At 50.5% G+C, this 25,020-nt stretch overlaps 1 protein-coding gene across 8 annotated transcripts in view; it reads left to right on the forward strand.

Annotated features, from left to right (window-relative positions):
* The window catches only part of Sarm (sterile alpha and armadillo motif), a 172,285-nt gene extending 147,265 nt beyond the window's left edge, over nucleotides 1-25,020 (forward strand). For 6 of the 8 annotated variants that reach the window (XM_077653743.1, XM_077653739.1, XM_077653738.1 and 3 more), the window contains exons 2-11: nucleotides 8,312-8,509; nucleotides 10,019-10,471; nucleotides 11,119-12,507; nucleotides 12,628-12,804; nucleotides 13,370-13,730; nucleotides 20,382-20,481; nucleotides 21,029-21,218; nucleotides 22,099-22,220; nucleotides 23,134-23,458; nucleotides 23,744-25,020. In XM_077653743.1, the coding sequence (XP_077509869.1) occupies nucleotides 8,312-8,509; nucleotides 10,019-10,471; nucleotides 11,119-12,507; nucleotides 12,628-12,804; nucleotides 13,370-13,730; nucleotides 20,382-20,481; nucleotides 21,029-21,218; nucleotides 22,099-22,220; nucleotides 23,134-23,419 (3,276 nt within the window). In that variant the 3' untranslated portion in view covers nucleotides 23,420-23,458; nucleotides 23,744-25,020. Of the gene's footprint in view, nucleotides 1-2,395; nucleotides 2,746-2,916; nucleotides 3,428-8,311; nucleotides 8,510-10,018; nucleotides 10,472-11,118; nucleotides 12,508-12,627; nucleotides 12,805-13,369; nucleotides 13,731-20,381; nucleotides 20,482-21,028; nucleotides 21,219-22,098; nucleotides 22,221-23,133; nucleotides 23,459-23,743 lie in introns of those variants that run through there. The other 2 variants (XM_077653737.1, XM_077653740.1) reach the window with 2 other exon arrangements.

Below are 25,020 nucleotides of genomic sequence, written 5' to 3' on the forward strand. Positions count from 1 at the left end.
GACGCAGAGCGCAAACAATAGGCATCACAACATGGGACAGTGCAAGTAAATGATTATGCTCAGTGTTGGGAGTACCATTTTTAACAAAGCAGGGAATAGATACGAGTTTTTGGAAATCAAATCAGCGACGCTGAACGCTGTGAAAGTTGAGCCAACCTGCCCTTTTTGCGTTTGGTTGGCATTATAACGGCATTATGTCTCCATAGCATGGAAGACAGACCATCTCTGACTGCTTTTGTATTAAGCAGCACTAGTTTGCAGTAAACGGCTAGCGCTTTCTTTTTTCCTGAAAAGTAACGGCAAACTATTGAAGGACACTGCAAAAACAATGACTAAGGAATACATGACGCCGTATATTTCGTTTATGATACAGAATTGCGTCCCAAGTCTCGATTAAGTTGCCATTAGCAACTTTCGATTTTAGTAACGTTTGTGTACGCTTACCGTCCCCGACCTCGAATGCCGTGTGTTTCTGTTAGCTCAATTCCTCGTGTGACGTCACCAACGGTGCAGCCTGGTCCCTTTGAGCCCTTCTGAAGCCGCTCTTACGAGTCACGCTCCACAGTGCAGGCATTCCTCGCAGCCTTTGCTCTTTAACGGCAGCGGTTAAGCACTTTATCCCGATCGCGTGGCGCTTTGTGCTGCTGCGGGTTCCCGTACACACGGCGGCCCGGAGAGATATGCGCGGGCGTTGAAGAAAGCGCGCAGAATGCTCCCGCGCTCCCTCACTGATGGATAGCGCGTGCCGGCGCGGAATATGGGTCAGTGGGCGACGGAAATCCCCGCTCTTTTAAGGCGGCCCGCGTAGGCGTTGTCAGTCGGGGCCGCACTGGCGCCTCCTTCCTTCGTCCCATGGTGCGTGCGATACAATGCGATCGCTGTGCGCGAAATGGCCTGCTTTCGCTCTCTTCTTCTTTCACCCTCCGCCAACGCGCTTTCGCTTGGTGTCGCTCGGCGTGCATAACGACGCGTTTCAGCGTGCAGTGATAAAAGGGCCTCTGTCGGCGCGCAGTTGTTAACCCGCACTTAGGACCCTTCTTTTTGCTGAGTCTCCAGACGCTATTACGTTTCTTGTGCGCGCCTGTGTTGCCTTCTAGAGAGAAGTGAAGGACGCAGGAGCGAGCGCGCAGTGTTCGCCCTGCTTTGCTTCGAACCTCGTTGTAACGAAAACGGTTTATAACGAAGTAATGGCGATTACCCTTTGAAGCTCGGTCAACACGGGCTGTAACGAAGCTACGGTTTTAACGAAGTATTCACTGGGGCCCCTTGTACTTCGTTACAACGAGGTTCAACTGTATACTAGCCTTTGTGTCTGTCTTCTTGCTGTTTTGTTCTGGTTCCTGCCCGCGTCAGGCTGGATGCTTTTTCTTTAAATCAATACAAGCACTTTCTTGCTGATAAGGTGAAGTAGTAGGTCTTATACATTAAACGCGTCAGTTATACATTTCATTGTGTCGTTATCCAAGCGAATGCGTAGACACTTCAGCGGCATTTTCGGCCCAAAAGCGTGCTTCGGTGGACAGCGGTTTTCGTACATTACAGGCTTTAATTTTTTCAGCCCTCCAACACAAAAAAGCTCTCAGCATTGGAGCCCTATACCTTTGTATCGATTCTACGAAAGCAGTTTTTTGTAGAGAACGCCACATTTTCAAGTTGCTTAATTTAGGTTCCTCAATAGCGCGGTTACAACGCCCTCAGCATACGCGATCAACTTTCGTTCCACGAATGCTCCGATCAAAATTAATTAACGATTAATTAGGATGAGCATTTTTTTATTGCGAGTCTTCGGACATCTAATTGCGTCATGAGTTAGTTCCTACGCGGATTACTGTAATTCGAAGCAGGTTTAGATACAATTCATTCCTCTTATTTTTTTTTTCGCCGGTATGCTACTGGCAGCTTTCCTGTTCGCGTCGTGTGTGTTCACACTCACGCACGTCACTGCGTGTTGAAGCTCGAATCACTGTATCGCCGTGAGCTGAACATCGAAATTGCGCAAGGAGCAGTGCGATAATATTTCGAGGTCATCGTCCCTTGGCAATCACTGGCTGCATTCTTTAAAATCACCGCAGTTCCTCGGAGAACACTGGAACAAAGGCGCATCGGTTGCGTCTCTCTTCGGCATTTCTAGGCCGCATCTGTTATTTCCGCACCTGCATGAGTCGTGCGTCACTATCCCGCTGTGTCATCGCTGCGCGCACCATCAAAAAAAAAAAACGCACACGCTCTAACCCGGCACGGATAACTGCGGAAGCCAGCGAGTGAGCGAGCGACCACCGCCGTTTCATTCAGCGCTGCCTTCCCTCCTCCTCCTCATCGCAGTCTGTTATCCACTGTCCCCCAGCGGTACCAGCGGAGGTATGCATCGATGACGCACCACCACCTCCCCCCCTTCCCCCCCAGCGGCAGCAGCAGCAGCTGGTGGTGCTACCTCCGAATCGCTCGCGCACGCAGGCGCGCAAGCGCGAGCTGACAAGGATGGAAAAGCACGCGGGCTGTCACGTCGCTCGCAGAAGACGCGCCGCCGCGACAAAAAGCAGCAGAGGAAAACGGAGGGAGAGGGGACAACAGTCGCGCTCGGCCACTCGACGCCTGCCGGCAGGCATTCTCACGACCTACCGCTGCACCTCAAACAGCGGCCACCGGCGGCTTTCTTCCCTCGCCGTCGATCGGCGGGCCGTTTCCGAATTCCGGGCGGGCCGGAGCGTGAGTCGTCTCCCGTCGTCGTCGCGGGCAGGTAGGCAGGTGAGTCAGGTGCGTGCCGGCCGGCGAAAGGCTCCGGGCGACGCCGGCCTTGCGCGCAGCCCTCCCTTTGCTCCCGCCACGACAAAGAGAGGAGAGGGGGCATGAAAGAAGGCGGGGGAGGGGCGACGACTCCTCTCCGCGCGAAGACCGGTGGCGGCAAAAAGCACGTGTGTTCTCCTCCGGTGCCGACAACCAGAGCAGTCAGTGGTCGTGGTGGCAGTGGCAGTTACAGTAAGCTCTAGCAGCAGCACTGGCAGCTGCTGTTAGTGTTGTGCCCTTGCGCTGGCGTTGACGTGTTTCCTCGACGTCGTCGCAGCGTAGGCGTCGATCGACGTTCTGTGCGGAGAGGGAGGGGGTGCTCGGGAGAAACCACCAACACGACCCAGTCGGCCGGCGACTGCGGCCTCTGTTGTATCGTTGCGGCTGTTTTAGTTGATGCTGCGCGAAGCCAGGTGATTGTACTGTGGCCGGCGTTGTTGAACTGTGCTGTAGCTGAGTGGATTTCGGGGGCGAGGTGTAGCTCGTCTCAGTTTTGAACGAGTGCGCGCCGACCCCGTCTTGACTTGGACGCTGGAAGGCTGAGGAGGACGCCAGGATGCGCTCTTCGTACCGCGTGCGCGCCGATGCGGCCTCCTCTCTGATCGACGATCTTCCGCCGACTCTGCGTAGCTTCTTCTGCCAGGTGAGAGGGAGAGATGCGGTTTAATGGGACCGCGGTGTTATTCGCGCAGACCAGGTACACTTTCTAACGAAGGCTCTGTACGCGTGTTACGTAGGCCAGAAAACGTAGGATCTGTGGCTCGGAATCCGAAAGCAATGAATGACAGTTCGGATTCCGTTCAGGGCGTCTTGTCCCGGCGCCTCGCCAGATGTCGATGGAATGCCTATCGTAACTAACTTAAGGTGAAATACGAACTAGTTGCACCGAATCGTACAGCACGACTTCCTTTTCGTGATTCTTGTGCAATGAAAAGAAAATCAGCCGTCTAATCTATTCGTGCCAATCAAAGCGAGCGTGTTCAACGATGAGAAAGGCTCATGAATGGTCAAACACAGTAACTGCGCTGTTCTAGAGTTTTTTTATCGATACATGGGTTCGTTCTGCGCGATGGGGCAATAGTTTGAATGTGGGGACCGCGCTACTTGCTTCGACCTTATCTGTTTCGTCTGCACAGAGTGGTCGTGGTTTCACCATGCGACGGCGACCTGCCAGTATGAATGGCTGAGCCTGCCGTTGAGAACGAGCCAGCGGCACAGTTCGGTTCCTCGATTATTCGCGCCTTTTTCGTTTATTTCGATGAAGTCGGTTACGGAGTGTCCGTTGGTCAAGGCCTGCGATGACGTGGACGCAATTTTTGAACAGTTGCCTGGAATGTGGGGACTCTGCACGAAATACAATTTTTATCGTTAGTCGAATGTGGAGAGGACTTCCAGGAACGTTCTCTGCAGCTTGCTTTTCAGTAACATGCCGCTGAACCCTCACCACCTGGGAACGGGCTTACTCGCATGGCGTGCAATACATGTCAAGTTAGAAGTACGGCTGGCTAATTGACTCCAGTACATAACAGCTGCTTATGAAGAACATTCTGTCTTGAAGTTGATGATGCATTTTTATGGCGCAAGGGCAGCTGTGGCCAAAGCGCACCATGGCGCACGGTTTTTGCTTCTACTCAAGGTGGGGGGTCAAGGCCCCATTTCACACTAAAGAAGCCGAGCACCAAACCAGGGGAAAGCTTGTGCCCGTTGTATCACCGATGCGGTACTGGGGATCGAACCCCGCACCTCCCGCATGCGAGGCGGATGCCCGAACGACTGGGCCACCGCTGCGGTCATGTCTTGAGGTCACTGAGAACTTCCCCTAAGCAGTGTTTTTACTTAGCGCGCGAATACAGCTGCAGCCGTGTTCGTGTTTTTGATTTACAGTACACCTGCTGCCAAAAGTAAATGAAAGGCGACCCTGTCGAAAATATTTTTCTTTAAACCTTAAGTGTAGCGGCCGAGATTTATTGGCGCACTGTGTAATGCGCAGTCACAATTAGGCTGCATATGTCTGTTCAAGGGTGCATGTAATGAAGACGATGATATTAACTTTTTTTTTTTACTACTGCTGTCTTCCGTTTACCTCGGACAGCTCCCGTACGCCTCTGCCTACGTCCTGAGGCATTGTTGTTCTCTGGTATGATTGCGTCATCACTTGCAGTTGCATATTACGTATTTGACGCTGCAATTCGCTGCACTGCAAGATTTCTTTTTGTACTTTTTTGCTGACGCTTTTGCGCTCCTACGTCAGTAGCTGTGCTATTGCGCAACAAAAAAAAAAATCAGCTTTAGTTTGTTTTTTAACTAGCAGCGGATGCGCCGTGTGAGCTATTATGACCTCTAAGTTGCAGGCTTCATCATTTCCTTGCTTCGCCGCAGGTAGCAGCATTTTTTTTTTTCACTGCTTCCGGGAAGTGAAGCAATTGGCCGCTTATTTCACGTACCGCACACCGTTTCGGTATTGCTCATAAATTATAACGAAAAAAAGTTCGCCTTATCATTGGTGAGAAATGATAATATTGCGACAAAGTGTGCGTTTCCACCGAAAACTGATAAATCACTGACTGCCGAGCGAATCCACATATAAGGAGCACAAAGCTAGCGATGACTGTCACCTGTATTAGATGTAACCTACTCTAAAATCGCAGGTGCGAAAAAAAAGCCCTAGGGTTAATCTTAGAAGTGATGCAATAAACATGTAATGTATCGCAACACTGTACACCTTTTGCGGTTCTCAGGCTTAGAACAATAACGAATTCCTTCACGGTGTACCAGTTCAGGCGGCGAACTTATGAACGGGACTTCAGGATCGATCCTCGCCGTCTGCGTTTCCTCCTTATCCCTTTCATGATTACAAATCAGTAATAGCGATAGGTATTGGTGAAGAGGAAATGGACCACTGATAAGAAAAAAAAGTAGCAGGTTACTCAGTTCCCTTTGCGAGTGCTTACACCTGCACCCTTTGTTCTCGATTCCCCGCGTTGGTGCGACAGCAAAGCTTATCCCCCCCATTTGCTGTGAACTTGAAAACAAGAGATGCGGTGGGAAGACGTCTAATCGAAGGTCAGCATACGTTCTCCGGTCTCACGAAGTGGCCCTATCTTTCACCCATTCTGAGAAAGAGTAGCTTAAAGACGAAGAACTGCCGAATGCAGCTAACAGCTGTGTCTTAAGCGCTTTCTGAGAAGACCTGTCGCAAAGTTGGCCTCTTTGCCAAGACGAACTTGCCGGCTTTCCCGGAATGATGGGCGGAGGGGCCTGAGCTTTCTTAACCCCGCCCAGTCAGGCATTTACCGGTGGTCAGTACTCTGTATTAGCCTGTATTTTGGACTTTTAAATGCATGGATCTAACTATTACGTAACGACAGAGAAAGGAACCGCTTTCGGTGCTGATGGCGTAACCAAGCGTGAGTTCAGAGAACCAGTGGCATACAAAATATTTTTTTTTTCATATCGACGCAAGGCGCCACAACCGTACGCAAAAACATCACGTCGGGCGGGCCACCGAGTGTATATATGATCCTTACTGCCATTGCACGCAAGATGGCAACTTCGTCGGCACAGTTTCTGGTATCGCGCTGGGACTTCTCGGACTACCATCTCGTTACGAAGGCGGCCCCGCGGCAAAAGGTCGCCATCGTTTCGCAACACCTTTACCCACGTATATACGTCCGCAGCTTTCGTACACTGTCGGGGCGTACACAGTGAATAAATGCATCTGCACTCGTGAACCGCTATACTGAGAACCGCCCTGAGGCTTTGGTGTGCACCATGCTCCATGTTTAGCATTTCGAACGTTGTACGTACATCGTGTTCTCACGTACAGCCAAAGCCGTGAGGGATTACACCGTTTCCAGAGAATCCTTGGAGCAGGCAGTGTAGTGTTTAATTTTTTTTTTTCATCTCGCGGCTATCTGTGTAGGTCAAAGCTTGTTTTCTAACAAGTTCGCAAACGTGACAGCATGCGAAGCATGCGCATATACTAAATTAAGTGCCCGAGAGTCCCTCCGGCGTCGGAGTGAGGAAAAATTCCTGTCGGGCTGCGGACTTTCGCGAATCGGGCATTAACGTTTTCGCTGAAGTTTCTGGCCTCGTGCGCGACTCTTGATAAATGGTTCGCGCACTGACAGAAAAGCACGCCGAAAGAGCCAGCGCGGGCACACGCCTTGTTCGCAGGCGTCAGATATGTCGTACGCTGCGTGAGCTGGACGATTAAATCTATACGGGGCGTCTCGGAGACAGCCGACGATGTTTGGACGTCAGTGCACGGCGCCGCACGTACTGCGTCGCAGGAGGCCATTCCCGTCGCATCGTCAACGTGGCGCCCATGTTAAAAAGGTTCGCCGTACGGGTTTTTTTTCGCGTCGTTTTATGTACTGAGCCGAAGAGGCGCGATTTGACGTGAGTGAACCAGAAACTTGGCGCGAACTAGGCTTTTAGCGACCTGTACGCCTTTTTTTTTTTAAACTCTTCCAGCTGCTCTGCTCGGCATGATTCCCATCTGCGTTTTCATTCTAATTATGAACGGGCGTTTTTGAAAAGCAGGGCACAGATCGTGCTTTGTTTGGTTTGGTTACAACTGCGTGACGATATTTTCAGCTCTAGGGTGTATGTACTACTGCTGGTCATGTCCGAAACCTTTGGCGTGGTGCATTTGTAATGGTCCTTCACAGTCACAAAGCGGTCAAGGAAACCGGCGTTATATATTGCTTCCGAACAAGCTAAGGCAGGCCTCTTGATGTGCGGGATATGAAAGCAGCCGGCTTTGACGCCAGCCGCAAGTATGCATACAAATGCCGTAGTTGCACATCAGCTGACGACTGAATTATAAAACAATTATAACACACGACTTTGAATGGAATTCAACATGCAAGTATGGAAGTTAACAAGCAACGACGCCTGGGTTGTTTCGCCGTGGTGGTTCGGTTCATCGAGACGAAATGCTAAAACTCCTTGCGCTGTTCGATGTCAGCGCATGTTAAGTAACCATAAGTAGTCTACATACACCCGGAGCTCTCCATTACGGCGTTCTTTGTAACCCATGCATTGTCGCTTCGGGACGTTCAACTCCATGCATGCACATATGTTCTTCACTTCACTGACGTACTTAGCCTCCTCATGTTCTTTGTAAGGAATCTGGGACTGTTGGCATTAGTGACTGCTCTCAATCAGTCCGTTGGTGATTAACATGATTGATGCAGACGGGCGAGACAATGGAAGTTGATAGCCCTTGCGCTTCTACGGTTGATATGCGCCGTCCTGACGCTGCGCTTTTATTTCAGTTCGTCACATAATGTTCAGTGATCTTAATCTCTAGACTAAAAGAACGAGCGGTGTGCACAGTCATTCGGTCGGCCACCGGCACTCAATGCAATCGCTTAGCTTGAGAACAAGGCCTAACGATTTGAGTGGAAAATAGGAACAGGTGCAAAGTATTAAGCCATTCGTTGCCATCACATGGCGCATGCGCCTGCCGAAGAAGGTGCCATAGGTGTTGACGTTCGCCTTTTTCGTTGCGTCTGTGCAGATGGCGGACATATCGCCGGAGCGACCGCCGACGCCTCCCAAGAGCGCGCCCATGAACTCGTCCAACGGCGCAGGCACCGGCGCCGACATCAGCAGCGTGGTCGAGAACCTGGCCAAGGCGTCGCAGCTGAGCGACAAGATGAACACAGTCTCCTCCTCCTCTTACAGCGCTTCGGAGAAGCACTCCAGCAGCTCCCAGGTAAGACGGCGTGCTGCGAACGTACAGGGCCGGTCAAAAGTTCCCAGGCCACAGGGTCTGCTTGTGAGCAGTATAGTGGGGCAGTTACGGCACAACCGAAGCTCAAAATATCTGTAGATGGTGGAAGTATCGTTCTAACTTAGTCTCTAGAGAGTCTTTGTCTCCAGAGAGTCTTTGTCTCTAGAGAGTCTTTGTCTCTAGAGAGTCTTTGTCTCTAGAGAGTCTTTGTCTCTAGAGAGTCTTTGTCTCTAGAGAGTCTTTGTCTCTAGAGAGTCTTTGTCTCTAGAGAGTCTTTGTCTCTAGAGAGTCTTAGTCTCTAGAGAGTCTTAGTCTCTAGAGTCTTAGTCTCTAGAGTCTTAGTCTCTAGAGTCTTAGTCTCTAGAGTCTTAGCCTCTAGAGTCTTAGCCTCTAGAGTCTTAGCCTCTAGAGTCTTAGCCTCTAGAGTCTTAGCCTCTAGAGTCTTAGCCTCTAGAGACACTTAGCCTCTAGAGACACTTAGTCTCGAGAGTCTTATAGAACCTTGATAGCTTTATCGGAATCTTGGGTGCCAGGATATGCCGATGAAAAGCAGTCCCTGTGGCCTGGGAACGTTTGACCAACCTTGTACTTACATGCGCGCATGGTTCAACTGAACTTCATGCGCCGTAAACTGTGTTTCGTTGTCAGCTTTGTTCAGTTAAGGATGACCTGGTGAGGAACCAGTGGGGGCCGCAGTTGTGGGCTACTAATATGGATAAAGTTCTCGTCGTATAGCGCCAAAACAATGTGTTCGCGATATGTTTGCCAATTCGTGTAATTAGGAGTTGCCCTATAAAGGAGTAAAGAGGGAGTGAACGGTTCTCTATAGGGCGCTCCCTAACAGAGGCACACCACGCGCTGCTCAAGTCCTGGAGCAGGTTTCCATCGCCACAAGTACCGAATGGTTATGGTTGGCACCGGAAACAGATTCCCTCTTCAAAACGTGCGGAATTGTTGCAGTTACAACTCACCAAGATGTTCACCGAGGTTTCAGTCCCTTCTAATTGCTAATCTCACGACCTCCGGTGCCTCGTTTAAAAGTCTCCTCCCATTGTTAACTGCATCAGGTTACTACGCTTTGAGTTTGAGATGTGTTTATGCCTCCTTTGGCAGCATTAAGCATTACGTATAAATAGTGATCAAAATATAGACCGGAACTTCGGCATCATTCCCTGCCCCTAAGAGTGCGCTATAGGCGTAGTTAATGTTTAGTCTATAGCTACTGACTTTGGTGCTGTATCAGAGCGGGAAGTTAGTTTTGTTGAGGACATGTATCGGGTAATTTACTCATTAAGATTACCAACTCAAGGTTCAACCCACGTGCGCCCATTTAGCGAAAGTATAGATGGCCCGTATATATAAAAAAAGAAATGTGTGCTCTATGCAAAATATGAAGCTTTCTTCCGACTCTGCGTTTTATCGGTCGTTAAGTAAAGCGGTCGATGCACACACGTTCCCAACCCGCCTTCCTTTCGGGCCTCTGACGTGCAGGTGGTGAAGAGTTCCACGACGTCGTCCTCCTCTAGCTCAGGGTCACTGCTGAACAAGAAGTCGCAGATGCTGCACCACTCGCTGGCGAGCTCGCAGCAGCAGACGCAGCAGCAGAAGGAAGAGCAGCAGCAGCTCTTCCAGCAGGAGAACCGCAGCACCAACTACAGCCGCAGCGTGAGCGTCAGCTCGAGCAGTGACTCCAGGCTGAAGACGATCTCGTCGCAGAGGGGCTTCAGCGTCGACTGCGGGGTGCCCGAGGTCCCCGAGGACGGGGGCCGCGTGCGCGAGTCGACGCCGTCCGAGGTGCGCTTCGAGCAGAAGCGCGTCACCTCGTCGGCCAAGAGCAAGCTGGTGGCCGACGGCGTGACGGCCGAGAAGTCGGCCACCACGAACAAGGAGCTGAAGAGGATCCAGGCGGGGGACATCACGTTCCAGGAGAAGCAGCACTCGCAGGTGCGGGGAGGACCTTCGCGGCCCCCTTTCGACCCATTCCGTACAACCTTTGCAAGGGCTCAGCAACCGCATGCTAGAAACAAAATGTTTAGCCAGTGCTTCTGCCAGCGGTGACATAGACGGGGAAGTCTTCCTTTTTCGTGGAATTTTCAGGGTAAAAAATAAATTTTTAACAAGTTTCAGGGAATTTTAAGAATCCTGTCTCACTTTTTTCCCCTAATTTACGGAGTTTTCAGACTATTGCAGGGAAAAAAAGGACTCAAATAGAGATTTTGGGGTCTGATTGAGGAAGTTTTCGGTTATGGCATGGAACATCACTGGGTTTTCCTCTATCGTTGATTTGGCTTATAGTTCGAGAGTGTTAGTTAAATTGAACAAAGCCGTTGCGCTATAACTGCTAGACATACTGAGCGAAGGAGGCGATCAGTGAAAGCTTACAAGAGCTTAAAATTTTAAGTGGAGTCGTAAAAATGCAGGCAGGGCATACAGCCTATTGAAAGCGAGTGATGGCTTTGACATGGTTCGATTTAGGCTAATGCGCAATCGTGCGCGAAACCAGTCCTCGGGCTCATGCGTAGCGCCTAGCCAATGTAGGCTGTTACAAGGGAGACCATCGCGTCATCGTTTCGGTCTTGGCTTTCTTGCAGGCCATGAAGGCACGTATGGAAGGCGAGGGATTCTCCGCCGAGAAAATGGCTGCCACGAAGCAAGACCAGAAGCAGCTCAAGGTGGGCGATACGCTGCACCAGCAGCAGAAGACCGCCTCGGCATCAGCGGCGAAGATGTCCACGGATGACTACACGGCCGAACAGATCTCCATGGCGAAGAAGGAAGAGCGCCAGCTGTACACCCAAGGCGTGCTCCAGCAGGAGAAGAGCGCCGCTTCATCCGCCAGCTCCAAAGTGTTCATCAGCTCCAAGGGAGTCTCCAAAACGTCCGCCTCGCATCAGTCAGTCAAGCACATGGACTACAGCAGCGGTGGCAGTTCTTGTGCGTCGCCCATTGTGACATCGCCGAGTCAGGAGATGTTCAATAGCAGCCTGCCGCCGCTTCCTTCAAACCAGCGGCTCGCCGTGAGCCAAGGACTCGTCGAGGAACTGGACGGGCTACGATCGCCATTGGCTCAGTCGGAAGTTGAGAAGGCTATCTCGCGGTTCGCTAGCCGCATGGCCCTGTGCGTCGAGCAGCTGAAGTCCGCTGCCGAAGAAGAAGCCTTAGACCTTCTGGGCAACATGTCGGTCATCATTCGCAAAGCGTGGGCGGTCCCTACTTACGGGCACGACCTGGGATTCACAATGTGCAATATCCTCAGGACGAACGGCGGACTGGACATCATCCTCAAGAACTGCTCGTCGGGCAGCGAGGAGCTGCAGTTTGCCAGTGCTAAGCTTCTGGAACAGTGTTTATCTACGGAGAACAGGTCGTACGTGGTCGAGCACGGACTCGAGGCCGTGGTCCAGGTGGCGTGCGCGTGCAGTTTCAACAACCAGGTTTCCTACTCTCGAGTGGGCACGGGCATCCTGTGTCACCTGTTCAAGCACTCGGAAACCACGTGCAGCGAGTTGATTCGCCTCGGGGCGCTCAAGTCCATCCTGTACGACTGCCGTACGAGCGACGTGGAAACGCTGCGGCACTGCGCTTCGGCCCTGGCCAACCTGAGTTTGTACGGCGGGCCCGAGAACCACCAGGCCATGATCAAGCACAAGGCTCCCATGTGGCTGTTCCCGCTGGCCTTCAACCTGGACGACAACATCAAGTATTACGCCTGCCTGGCCATCGCGGCGCTTGTGGCCAACAAGGAGATCGAGGCGGCCGTCATGAAATCGGGCACGCTGGATCTGGTCGAGCCTTTTGTGACCAGCCACCATCCCGAAGAGTTCGCCAAGAGTCACGTGGCTCACGTCCACGGACAGTCCAAAGACTGGCTGCTCCGCTTCGTTCCCGTGCTGGATAGCAACAGGGAAGAGGCCCGCAGCCTGGCTGCCTTCCACTTCGCCATGGAGGCCGGCATCAAGAAACGCCAAGGGAACACGTCGGTAAGTGAGCACTCGAATACGTAGTGCTTTCTTATCGCATGCGTTGTCGTCCCTTGAACCAAGAATATGACGGCAGCGTTTCGAATGCCCTTCAGCAAGCACTGCGTTTCGTCACTGCAGGTGTTCGCAGAGATCGGAGCTTTGGAGGCCTTGCGCAAAGTCGCCAGCTCTCCAAATGCCATCGCGTCCAAGTTCGCGGCCCAAGCGCTACAGCTGATTGGCGAAGAGGTGCCCCACAAGCTGTCCCAGCAGGTTCCTCTCTGGACTGTGGAGGACGTGAAGGAGTGGGTCAAGCAGGTGGGAACACTGATTCGGCATTTACTGTGCATAATCGCATGTGGCCGACTCTTCGGCTTCTGAGTGATAGAGAAGGTAACTTGAAAGCGTTATGCAGATCATAATTATCGCGCCGCTCCTACGATTCATCTTTGATAGTTATCAGATTTAACAGCATATCTGACTGGCAGCTTCGCAATATGTGGATTTAGGGACGCCTGCGGCCTGAGAAGGGCCCTCCCTGTTGGATGCGATTGTGGCGCCCATTTCATTTCTGCGCACCCAATCGATGCGATGAGCAGACTTGTGAATGCAACGGTTTATGTCGTTCAGGCATGTGAACATTGCGTTTCTTAAGTGGCAACAGACAAGACTATCACTGGCTATAAGTTCGGGACAGGTGCCTGCTTGCCATGATTTTGCGCGTCGTGTTTGCATGCTTGTTTCGCGTAGGAGTTAGCCGGCAGTGTAGCGTTCAATTTAAGTCGCTGTCAAAGTTTCCGTCAAGATGTCATGTAGCAGTGCGGAGGTCCCCAGGTATGCGGTGAACATAATTTTCTTGTCTCCGCGCCGTGCCGGATCGCAGATCGGTTTCACCAACTACGCTTCGGAGTTCGTCAACAGTCGAGTGGACGGCGACCTGCTGCTGCAGCTGGATGAGCCCATGTTGAAGGAGGACATAGGCATCAAGAACGGCATCCTGCGGCGCCGGTTCCTACGCGAGCTGTCCCAACTCAAGCGCATGGCCGACTATTCGTCGGTGGACACCACCAACGTGAACCAGATCCTGCAGAGCCTCGGCACCGACTTCAGCCAGTACACGTACCGCATGCTGCAGAGCGGCGTCGACAAGGACTCGCTCAAGCTGCTCAACGACGACCAGCTCTTCAAGGAGTGCGGCATCGACAACTCCATCCACCGGTTACGCATAGGACAGGCCATCCGCTGTGAGTAGCATTCGCCGTTCTGTTCTACCATTGTGAAATGATTGCCTTTTGCGGGACGCCACTGCGCGTGCGCAGAACGCCGTGTGGGCCGTCAGATGGCGCCACGTTCCCGTCAGCTGCGTGCGCGCCTGTCGCGTCAGGACCAATCAGCGCGCATGTTGTAGTACCCCGCGGAAGCGGATCACGATCGCGGATCGCACTATGCTATAACTCTCTATTCAAGCCGCGGATTTCAGACCGCCTGTCGCCGTGGCATGAATGTAAGAAAATTGTGCAGAGCACAGCCACCTTACCCGATTATTGATGCGTAAAAGTAACTCGGAAAACTTTCTTTTATACTCTCCTTACGTGCATGTAATGCCCATCGCCTGACTGGTTTATATTGCATGCCAGGTGAAGTGCCCAACATATGCTTCTTATCGCTAAGTCTCCCGATCTTATCGCCCATCGCAACTTCTATCCGTCGTTGCCGCGTCGAGGGGCATTCGTTTCTTACCATGCATGCGTTGCGGAAAGCCCGACTTGTCATTCTTGGCAAGAGAGCTCCGTGCTTATTCTCTCTCTCTCTCTCTCTGGCGGGCAGCGCCTTCTTTTTCAACGCGGTTTCGAAAACGAGGAAGTCCTCTAAAACGCGGGAGGGAAAGGACAGGTGTGCGACATTGAATTTACTACCGCGTTTCAAGGACAACGGCAGGGAACTAGTCTGCACCGATTCGTCCATTTGTACGCTTGTCGAGCTGCTGAACTGAGCAATCCGAAAGTGCACACTTTAACGAATTTTCGTCTGGCACGCTAAGTTTACTACTTTCTACTTTGTGTCGAAATATTGCTAAGTACTCGAATTATCGTTGCTTTGGCGCCAAGGAGGTCGCGTGCGTAAATTTTCGGTCAGAACTAAGGGCTATCTTAAAGGTAATTATTTCATGACATGTATTAAACCTCCAACTTATTTTTAATACCGAAATTCTCATTTAGGTCTTTCGATAACCGACCTGGTCCTTGTCACTAATAAACTGCTGAACGAATCCATGAAACAAAAATATTTACAGCAGTTCTTTGCTACCCTTTAAGCCTACAAATATAGGTCTGACATTGAAAGGCGTTCGATGGCGGATTACCGCCTGCGTGCCATCTCTTTACCACCTCTCATTGCAGAATAGCACCCTCTTCACAGAACTAGGGCTTTGGTTCAATTAGAGCGACCTGTGCCCGTCCTCATGACAAATTGTCCGCTGGCAACGGGAGAGGAGAGGATGACGTCAGGCCCCTTGGCATTCGCGCCACTGGAGCAGCCGGGTAGACAGGCACCAGCTGTATAGCGCGAAGCAGTTCGCGGCCGACTCGAAAAAGAAACTCGGCTGGTTATAAATAGCAACGCAAGAATAAAAAAAATTAATCTTAGCGCTGAAAAGATAGCACCGGGCCAGCGAGGAAAGCAACCTACCGATTCAATCTGCGTTCTTGGCACTGACGGCCACCTGTGCCGTGCTTGCGTAAGACCACGCGCACGTGGTGACGCTACTTACTGTACGCGAAATCACTCTCGCCAGATATCATTGCAGATAATCGGTGTGCAGTTCTTTATTTATTCATTTTTTACGAAGTTACGAAAGACCGAGTGACATTGAGCCATGCGCTCTGTCTGCTCAGTTCAGTTGTAGCAAGCTGTGTATGACTCACTCTGTTCAGATGCTAGTCTGTGAAGCAAGTGGCTCAGTCTAATGTTAGCAACCGGCAAATGTGCGTCAGTGATGAGCTCTATGCTCATACCTGCCCTAAACGTCGGCAGTGGCAGCTCAGTGACAGGAATACCATTCGTTTCCGTCAAATGGCGACATATACGAACTGACATTGCGTCTAAAGGAGCACAGGTTTATAAATTCTAGAATAGCAGAGCACGCTCACTGGGTTCGTTCACAGCTCTAGTCCGACTTGCGAATCCCCCTATACGGTGCACGTAAACGCATCTAGTTGTCACGCTGTGACGTGTATGCAGTTCGCTCGCTGGACTGGTGTGCTCTGTCGTAGACAGACTGCGCTGAGTTGCTACCCATTTTGCTTCGTCTTGGACTGCTCTCAACACGAAAACTGATTTTTCACACAGCACATGGGCGCGTTTTCCATTCCGCCTCCATCGAAATGTAGGATGGGGATACGACAGCACTGGAATGAGGCCGTTGCGCTGCAGAGAACGCAATTCTCCGGCTGGTAATTCAATTACTTAGCTATAGTCGTTGCTTCGTTATATCCGTTATTTCGTTATAACGAGGTTCTACTGTATACGGTGATGACGCTCGCTTATACCCTCGGTAGCCCGTTGCATGCCGAGATGTCTACAACTCGAACGGAGCCGCTCCCATTGAACGAAAACCCCGGTGACAGAATGCTGCAAACGTTTCTCACTTTATCGTCAAGAACGAGCCTCTGCAGCTCTCGCCCCCGAACTGTCGCTCGCAACACCTCGTTGTGCTCTAGTGTAGAGAGCGGCACGGTATATACACGGGGCGCCTAGTGCGGTAAACAAGGCCGCTCTTGAAAACAGGCGCGGCGTGGCCGCCACCGCCTTGCCAGCCAGCCAAGGAGAAGCAGCAACAGCAGCGACGGTGGCAGCAGCCCGCGCTCCGCACTCTATTTGGACCGAGGTCCGCGGCGGTGGGCCCGCGGGCCTCATTCGAAGTGCGCGGGCTGAGGCCCCGTCCCAGCTGGCTGCCCCGCGGGCTTCCACGAGTGGCGCGGGATTCCCCGGCTAAAAATTGCCACGTGGCGCTTATCTCCGGGGCTAAATTTGGCTCTGGGCCACTGCTCCGTCATGTCTCCGCGCATACCGAGCCCTCGCTCCGGGTCTCTGCGCGAATGGCGCGCGCGCTATTTCGGGATGCGAGTGCGCGGTGCTTACCGATTGGGGCATTTTGCGGAACCGCTGCACTACGGCCAACCTGTGCCTCCTCCCTGCCTGTCCCGCGGTCTGGACTTGCCGTGGCTGCTCCCGCCACGCCAAGGTGCTGCCACGAACATTTTCTCCCGACTGATGATGGCAAGGCCGCATATGTTCGGCGCTGTGACTATGGGGAATTAGTGCTGAAGTTTGCGGTGCCGATTGCAGCGCCATAACACACTGCCTAGCGAGAAGAGCAAGCAGTTTTGGATAGTACTCTTAGTACTTTTCCGCGCCACCTTCAGGCGCTTATTGGCGTGAGCCTCCGCGCTCTGTCGAGGGCGCACGTGCCGTGCGTCAGCTATCTGGGCTACGCCGATAGAAGCTAGGCAATGAATGCTGTCAGCCAAACGCGGGTATCTAATCGCGCAGAATGTGTTCTCGCGCTTGCAGCGGCCCAAGCGGCTGACAAAAGCAGTTTTGAGTCACCGAATGGAACAATTGCAGTGCCACCTTGGCAGCGCAGGTTCCCCATGGCTGGGTAACGGAGGGTGCTGTCAGGATGTTCTTTGATCGCATCAGTTGCAAAACTTGCCGTGTATTCAAAACTAGTCTTGATTTGGGCTTGTTGGTCAGAATGCGCAATATTAAGAAGCAGCGCGAATAGACAAGGACGAACACGAGGCCAGCGCCAGTCCTGTTGTCTTGTATTCGTCCTTGTATAATCTCGCTGCTTCTTATTATTGTGTGTTCAGAAAACGGCACCCAGGCAGGGTTTCAGCGGGCTGGGCTCAATATACTTTCCGCGTTTTTAACGCGATATAGCGTTCAAGATTCCGTTGTCCAGAAACTTCGGTATCGGCGAAGTGAGCGAAAAATCACGAGCATGGCTGTGGCAGGTGGTGCCCAGAGAGCAACCTAGGTGGCAGGTGGGCTACCTAGCTAGTCACGTGAACTTGCGGCGTCATCACAACCTGTCCACCAGATAGTGAGCAAACTGCCCACCGTGGCAAGTGGCAGTTAAATTAATGACTGGTCGCCGCTGGGAGCACCTGCCATCGCAGGGCAGTGGCGCATCGCTTAACTCCTGCACCACTGCGCCAGGAGGGATATGGGACTCCAAGGGATCTGTGTAGAGAATGACCTTCTGCATATGTGAATTAACCCACTACGTTACCGCGTCATACCCTTGAGGCGGAGCTTAAGTGTGCCCTCCAATTTTTTTTCTTGTCCTTGCGTACAGGAGTTGCTGAATACTGAATGAAAAAAAAAAGTCGTTTAGAAGCAAAAGGTCAATTCCGCATGGTAGTCCACAGTATCAAGAACCCTGCATAATAGTAAGACGTTAAGGCTTCCTATACATTTACCCGTTTGTTGTTAAGGAAGATGACTGCTTTTGCGTCGTGATAAAGGCATGAAGTGAGCCACGATCGTGCGTGACAGCTACTCTAGCAATAAAGTTTTAAAAAAATGCGGGACGAGCCTAAACACTCGCGTGTACAGGATACGTGCGCCGATGTAGCGTTGCGCGGCGCATATGTGGTCGGCTGGCGTTCCGCGCACCATTTGAACGAAGAAAGGGTTTGAAACATAAGTGCCGTCAAAATTAACATAAAACCAATGCTCTGGAAGTATAAAGAAAGAATAACTGGGCGACCCTGTTATCTGGGCACAGTTTGCGATGTCTCCGCGGGAGCGCCCGTCGTGCGAGCGGCCTTCGCTGTTTTATGGGCTCGTAAAAGGCGCCTCTAAAGAACGTGCGGGCGGCGTGCACGGGCGTGTTCCCCTCCGTGTACGCAGGTGCAAAACAATGCTTTCTTTCATTTGCGTTTTCCTTTCTCAGTTTAGTTTTTTTTTTTTATTTAACCGAGCGCATTCCTTTTCGGCTACGACACGCGGGGAAGTCCGTTGACTTCGCTCGGGGGGAAAACGAGGCGGAGATAGCGCGTCTGTCTACGCGCCTAACGATGACGTCACCGCCGTGAGAACGTGCCCGAGTCACGTGCGTGGTGGCGCTGAACGCCGCGAGGGGCACGTAGACGCGGCTTAAATTATGCGGTCACCTGTCCCCTCGCCGATGGAAGACCCGACAAGGCGTAAATTAGTCGGGGTTTGCGAAACGTGCATTCCGGCGCCCTGGCGGAAGTACATACGTGAACGGGTCCTTCTCCCGCGGTGAAACCAAGCACGTCTTGCGCTGTCGGGCCGCTACCACCATAGAGTTTCCACCATAGAGTTTCTTACTAACTAGAGGGAAAGCTGGCGCCCCGCCTATCAGAGTTTGCATGGAGCTTCGTCGAGACTACCTGTACCACCATGGGCGCTCTAAGCATCATGGGGCGGAGAGCTACCGACTGCAGAACTACAACATTTGGCCAAAAAATAATGAAAAAACAAACATTGTTCGATAATCAAGAATGTCCTATCATTCAATATCATGTCTATAAATTGCAACAATGAGCAGAAAAACATGTGCATGCAAATTTTGCTCAAAATAAGCAATGGCTTGCTCTCCTATTGGCCAAGCATTGCAGACTACAAAATCAAATATTTTGTGCTTAACAGGCGCACTTTTAAAAAGAAATATGTTCTTGAAAAAAATGTTGTCGCTTCAACAATTTGAAATGTTTTTCCACAGTATTTAGGAAAACAAAAATCTTTTATTGGCGTCGTGTGCTGTTGTGTTCTCGCTACTATAGCATTTGCACACTACTTTTACGCCAAAGTCGTCTGCGCGCGTCGTGCACACGGAATTGAACGTCTCAGTAACGCCACTCTGTGTTCCTGAAAAAAACCTACTGTCCTGCACCAAGTAGCTCATCGCCCCCAAGATGCTTTGCGCGCCCATGGAGGTTCAGGTGCAGCGCCGTCAGCTTTCCCTCTAGTTAATAGTAAGAAACTCTATGGCTACCACCGCGTGATGAGACCGCGGCCAGGATTTATCAGTATGTGGGAGAAGACAGAACTGTTGAAAACGTCAAGAAGCATCGTATACAGCAGACAGGTGCAAATTGTTTACGCGGTTGCACTGATAGCAGTGCTTGTGTTGTTATTTGGTGGTGATAATGGTGTGCCCGATGCCGATGGAAGGGTGCACGTGTGGCGAAGATAACGTAGGTGGGAGCTGTCCGTAGAGAAGTGCGACAAATGACACGCGCATCGCAGCAGTGCACTTGAAGGCCTTATCGCATTCATTACGTTAACTAGAGTGAAATCCCGTGAATCAGAACTCGCTTAATGCGAACCTCCGGTTCATTCGAACTGACGCTGTAGCCGCCGTGGTGGCTCGATGGTTATGGTGCTCGGCTGCTGAACCGAAAAACGCGGGTTCGATCCTGGCCGCGACGGACACATATCGATGGAGACGAAATGCTAGAGACCTGTGTACTGTGCGACGTCAGTGCATGTTGAAGAGCCCAAAGTGGTTGAAATTATCCGGATCTCTCCACTACGGTGTCCTTCATAGCTCGAGTCTCTTTGGGGCATTAAAGTCCATAAACTCAAACCAAACCAAATCGACCTGATGCTTTTAATTCAAGTTCCACAAGTTATCGATTCTCTTCGAGATCGAATTATTTGGTCCACTGCACAAATCACGGGGCACTGTGCAGGAATAATGAAATATCCTGGAATCTCTATAGTGTTGTTGTGCTCAATTTGAAACGCCGCTTGCTTCTGCTGGTCAAATATCTCTTTTTTTTTTTTCCACCTTTTTTTTCTTTCATGGTAATCTGACACTGGGACTGAGGCATGCATTGTTCTGTCTATATTTCCAGGTTTGAACCAGAGCGCGGACGAAGTGGACGAAATCGAACGGAACAAGAGCCTGGACGTGTTTGTCAGCTACCGACGCTCCAACGGATCTCAGCTTGCTAGGTGAGCGTGCGTGCTTTAGGATGAAATGACTAATTGCCCATTGGTATTCTGTTCTGAAAATGCCCCAGTGTTCGCCGACCCAATTGTTTCAGCTGAGAAACCATAAAAAAAAAAGGCTTGCATGATGTCGCGTGTAGTTTAAGACCAGTTGTACAAAGACATGGGCGAGTATGTGGAGGTAAACATAGCAGTGAGCAAATGAGTCCAGTAGGCGGACCATATTATGATGCTCGTGTGGCAAAGCTGGCACAGAACAGGGCTAACTGGAGGTAAATATAATAGCACTTTGTCCTGCAGTGGATGTTTGAGGTCGTGCGGGCAGCTTAAGTCCTCCCCACCTAAAGGCTGTAAACACAAATTTTATTGTATATCACTTTTTGTCTGCTCTTCTGTTCAGTACCTTTCCCTTCTTAGTGGGAAAAGTGATCATGATGGTGTCTATGACAGTAATTTTGGGCCATAATTTTTGCATTCAATTTCGTGGAACCACATATGCCATGTTGAGTGCCTGCGGCTGAACTGTGAATTTTTTTTCCCCCTCCTTTAGTCTCTTGAAGGTCCACCTGCAACTCCGAGGCTTCTCAGTATTCATCGACGTGGAACGCCTGGAGGCGGGGAAATTCGACAACAACCTGCTCAACAGCATACGGCAGGCCAAGCATTTTTTACTCGTCCTCACACCCAATGCCCTCGACCGATGCATGGGTGACACCGATCGCAAGGACTGGGTGCACAGGGTGAGTGGTGCAGTTCTATGTTGTTCATCAGATTCATTGTGTGATCACTTACTTGCAATTCTGCGCAACGAATGCATAAGTTCTGTAATGGTAATTTAACCATATTTTTTTTATTTACCTAAGCACACTAGACTATTATTTTCCTAATAAACCTCAAAACTGGCTTGGACAGTTGACCAAACACCCCCGAAGATTAGAGAACGTGGTCACGATTACAAATTCTACCACTGTACATGTTGCAAGAAGACCCCAGATTCTTGTGCTCTGCCCTTGGCAGTGGTGCCCATTAGGCTAATCGCTTAGCTAGCTACTCATGGCATCGATGCGCGTGCCATGACATCAGTAATAACTGCGTGTTGCATCAGCTGCAACAGCTAGTCGCCTGGGCAGTCTCAATGAGTATACTGTCACAGCCAGGGTGGTGGGTAAGACTGTATGTAGTAAATGTGAAAAATTGGAAGGAAAGATACTAGGGAAGACAGGAACTGGGCAGTACAAGATTTCCCACTAGAAATGGCCTAGGACATATCTCTACCTCTTTGAAGATGGTGTCTAGTGAGGGGAGGCTATGGATCATACTTCTGTGGTAACTGTACAACCACACCTGGTCTGGCGTTCGTTGAGAGCTCTGGCTTTGTTTCTTTTTTTTGTTTTTTCAAAGTTAAATTGCCTGTACTACACACACAGGAAACAATTTTTCATTCATGCATGAGCAGCTTTATCCAATATCCTAACAAAATATTGTGTCCAAGTCTTTTCTCTTGGGCTGATAGTGGTCGTGTTATTGTTGTCCATTATACTTTAGCTGTCAAAAGTTTGATGGCTAGCTTAAACGAAACCATGTGATATTAAGCCCAAGTTTTGTTTTTCCCTTGAATAGGAGATCGTGGAAGCTCTCCAGAGCCAGTGCAACATCATTCCAATCCTGGACAACTTTCAGTGGCCAGAGTCAGAAGTGCTCCCTGAAGACATGAGGGCGGTTTGCTACTTCAACGGTGTGCGGTAAGTGCAGACTTCTGCTTCCCTCTTTTTAGGCACCTTCAGATCCTCTAGATATATTGTTCGAATCTGTAGCTTCCATCGATATACTTTTTCATTTTGGTTCCCACAATATATACATCGCGTCTTTAAACCTTTCCTTAAATTACATGCCTCACCCATACAGATACTTACTTCACAACTCTAATGCCACAATACCTAGACAAGTACAGACATAGCGTTATTGAGGGGCTGACTTATAAGGTTTGCTGAACTTCTGCTTTGCCAATTTTTACAAGTGCAACTCAACGTAGACCGAACCTTGTGAAAAGGACAAGCTCGGCTGGGCTCCATGTAATGCGCATAAAGTTGACTGGACCAAAGTGTCAGTTAGAATAAACCGGAAGTTCAAACTGAAAACATTGGACTCTTTTGCTCCATATTGATATTCTGCTATATGCCCTTAAGACTCCATAAACTGTGTCGTGAAGGCAAAGCTTTTCGCCACTATCCATGAGATTGTCATGGGACTATGACTAATGAGGGCACCACCAAGAAGTACAAGAACTATAGGCCTCTGAGGGGTTTAAAACTAGGCCAGGAAATGCAGAGAAAGAGCGGCCACAGCCGGGGCAGGGCTAGTCTTGGGAGGTAACAAGCCGATATCTTGTACTCGGCTTCACGCAGACTGATATATTTCAATGCTGCCTACCCTACCATATTTAGCAAGGCACAAAACCACACTCTGGTTTCCCATAGATGCACAGTGATGGAAGCATGAATGTGCCTCACTGATGCAGATCCTCAGGGCACTTTCCACAACTTGGTGCATAACACCACCTTATTAGGCACTCAGGAGTACCTAACAGGGCAACCTGAAGCCAACGAAGTACTTCATAGAGCGTTTAAGTGTAATCTTGCACTTCTTTTCATGCAGATGGATCCACGACTACCAGGACGCGTGTGTGGACAAGCTGGAACGGTTCATGCGGGGCGAGATGAATGTGCGCAGTGACGGTCCGCTGGGCCGCTATGTGGGCATGGGACCTGGTACGCCGGGCACCCCGAGCACGATGGCAAGCTGCCGGGCAGCGGTCTATCAGCGCAGCGCCAGCAACGACAGCGCCAAGGGCAGCACCTGCTCTGACCGAGAGTCCAGCAACGGCCGGGCGGCCCCCACAGAGCAGCCACAGCCGCAGCTCCCTGCGCAGCCACACTGCTGACCCCGCAGCACCACTGCCCAGAGGGTCCTCCTAAGCATGGTAAGTGGCACTTCGTGAATAGTGCAGTGACTGAGCGAATGTGCCAAGACTCGGCAAAAAGGCGACACTCTGCCCAGAGGCAACTGCAATATGAAATGTTAATCTGTACGCCACCCATGTGCAGTCTGTTGAAATTTTGTAGGCCTCTGTCATTTTATGTTCCCATTGAGCTCCTGGTACTTCTCGAGGCCCCAGAAGCAGATGAAATCTTATTGGATCACTGTGCAGGCTTCCGATACATCACACTGCTTGTCATTAATGACGTGACCTTCACCTGTTTTGCAGGACCCACGCCATAAAACCATGACAGTGCTGTCTGCTACGTCAACTTCCACAATGGATTCCATCACTGAAGCAGGGTTCCGTAGCCAATGCAAAGAGGAGACAAGTGTCCCATCTGGAGAACCTGTGCCTGTCTCTGTTATGAATGGGACAGTCGCTTCACAGGATCTACCGCTAAAACTCCTCAATAATATCAATGCAACAAGCCATGGCGTCTCCCTCATGGTTTCAAGGAAATGGTTCAGAAACCGTATCTTGCGGGAGCAACAATATGGACTTGGACTGTCTCGCTAAGAATGTCATTTGTGAGACACATTTAGGTAGATTAAGTTAAGCAAATGGATTAAGGCAACTTTTCCATGAGAAGTATTCATCACCCATTGTTGCGACTACAATGCAAGTTGTTGCCCCAGGTACGGGTTGCGAAGTGACAGATTTGTGCAATATTGAGGTTTTATGTGTGTCTTGCAGCCTTTGGTGCTGATAGGCTCTGATGCAACGAGTGCTCCTTGAATCTGCTGTTATGACTGTGTTCCAGCTAAGAGAGCCACAGATTGTATTAGAACCAGTAAGATACTACTTAGCGTGCCTGATAATGTTTGAGAGCTGGCACTTGGAGAGAAGGGGTGAACATAAAGTGCCTCGCATAGGCTGTGAAGTGTTAATCTAAGTCGTTGTATGTAACTGTATGCTATCACAAGAAGCCAGACTTTTTTCAGCATTGGAAATAGAAAGCTGCAGTTTTAATGCTGGCTTTTGGAACTGGATAATGGCTGTGTTCTCTGTCCAGTGCACCTTGTTACGCTCTCAGTTTAACCAAGTGCTTGCAATGAGCTCTGTTCTTCACTAGGTTCTGTTGCCCCAGGATGCATAGAACAGGCTCAGTGAGAGTATGTGAGAAAGAAGGTTGTGGCTGTTCTGTTTGGAGCTAGGCACTGTCACTATTTTTCTTGGTAATGTTCCCACACGGTGCTACAGGAGGAAAACGAGACACCCGATATTTGTTGATGTTTGATAGTCATTGTAAATTATTTCTCCCGCGGTGCTGGCACCTAGGGATATTTAGTATTTTTAAGTCACCTGTTTGTGTTGCGTTATCTTTATTATTTTTTCGTCTTCCATCTCCTTTACACCCTACTCAAGTGCTTGCCTACTACATTATTTGAGCACTGTCGAGAAAAAAAAAAAGAAACAAATACCATTTCATTGTTGTACATATTGCAGAATGTGTTCTCAGATGCCGCTATGTAAAAGTTGAATAAACTGTTTTATATCGTAAA

The sequence above is a fragment of the Amblyomma americanum genome, chromosome 2 (assembly GCF_052857255.1).
Source record: "Amblyomma americanum isolate KBUSLIRL-KWMA chromosome 2, ASM5285725v1, whole genome shotgun sequence".
Classification (NCBI taxonomy): domain Eukaryota; kingdom Metazoa; phylum Arthropoda; class Arachnida; order Ixodida; family Ixodidae; genus Amblyomma; species Amblyomma americanum.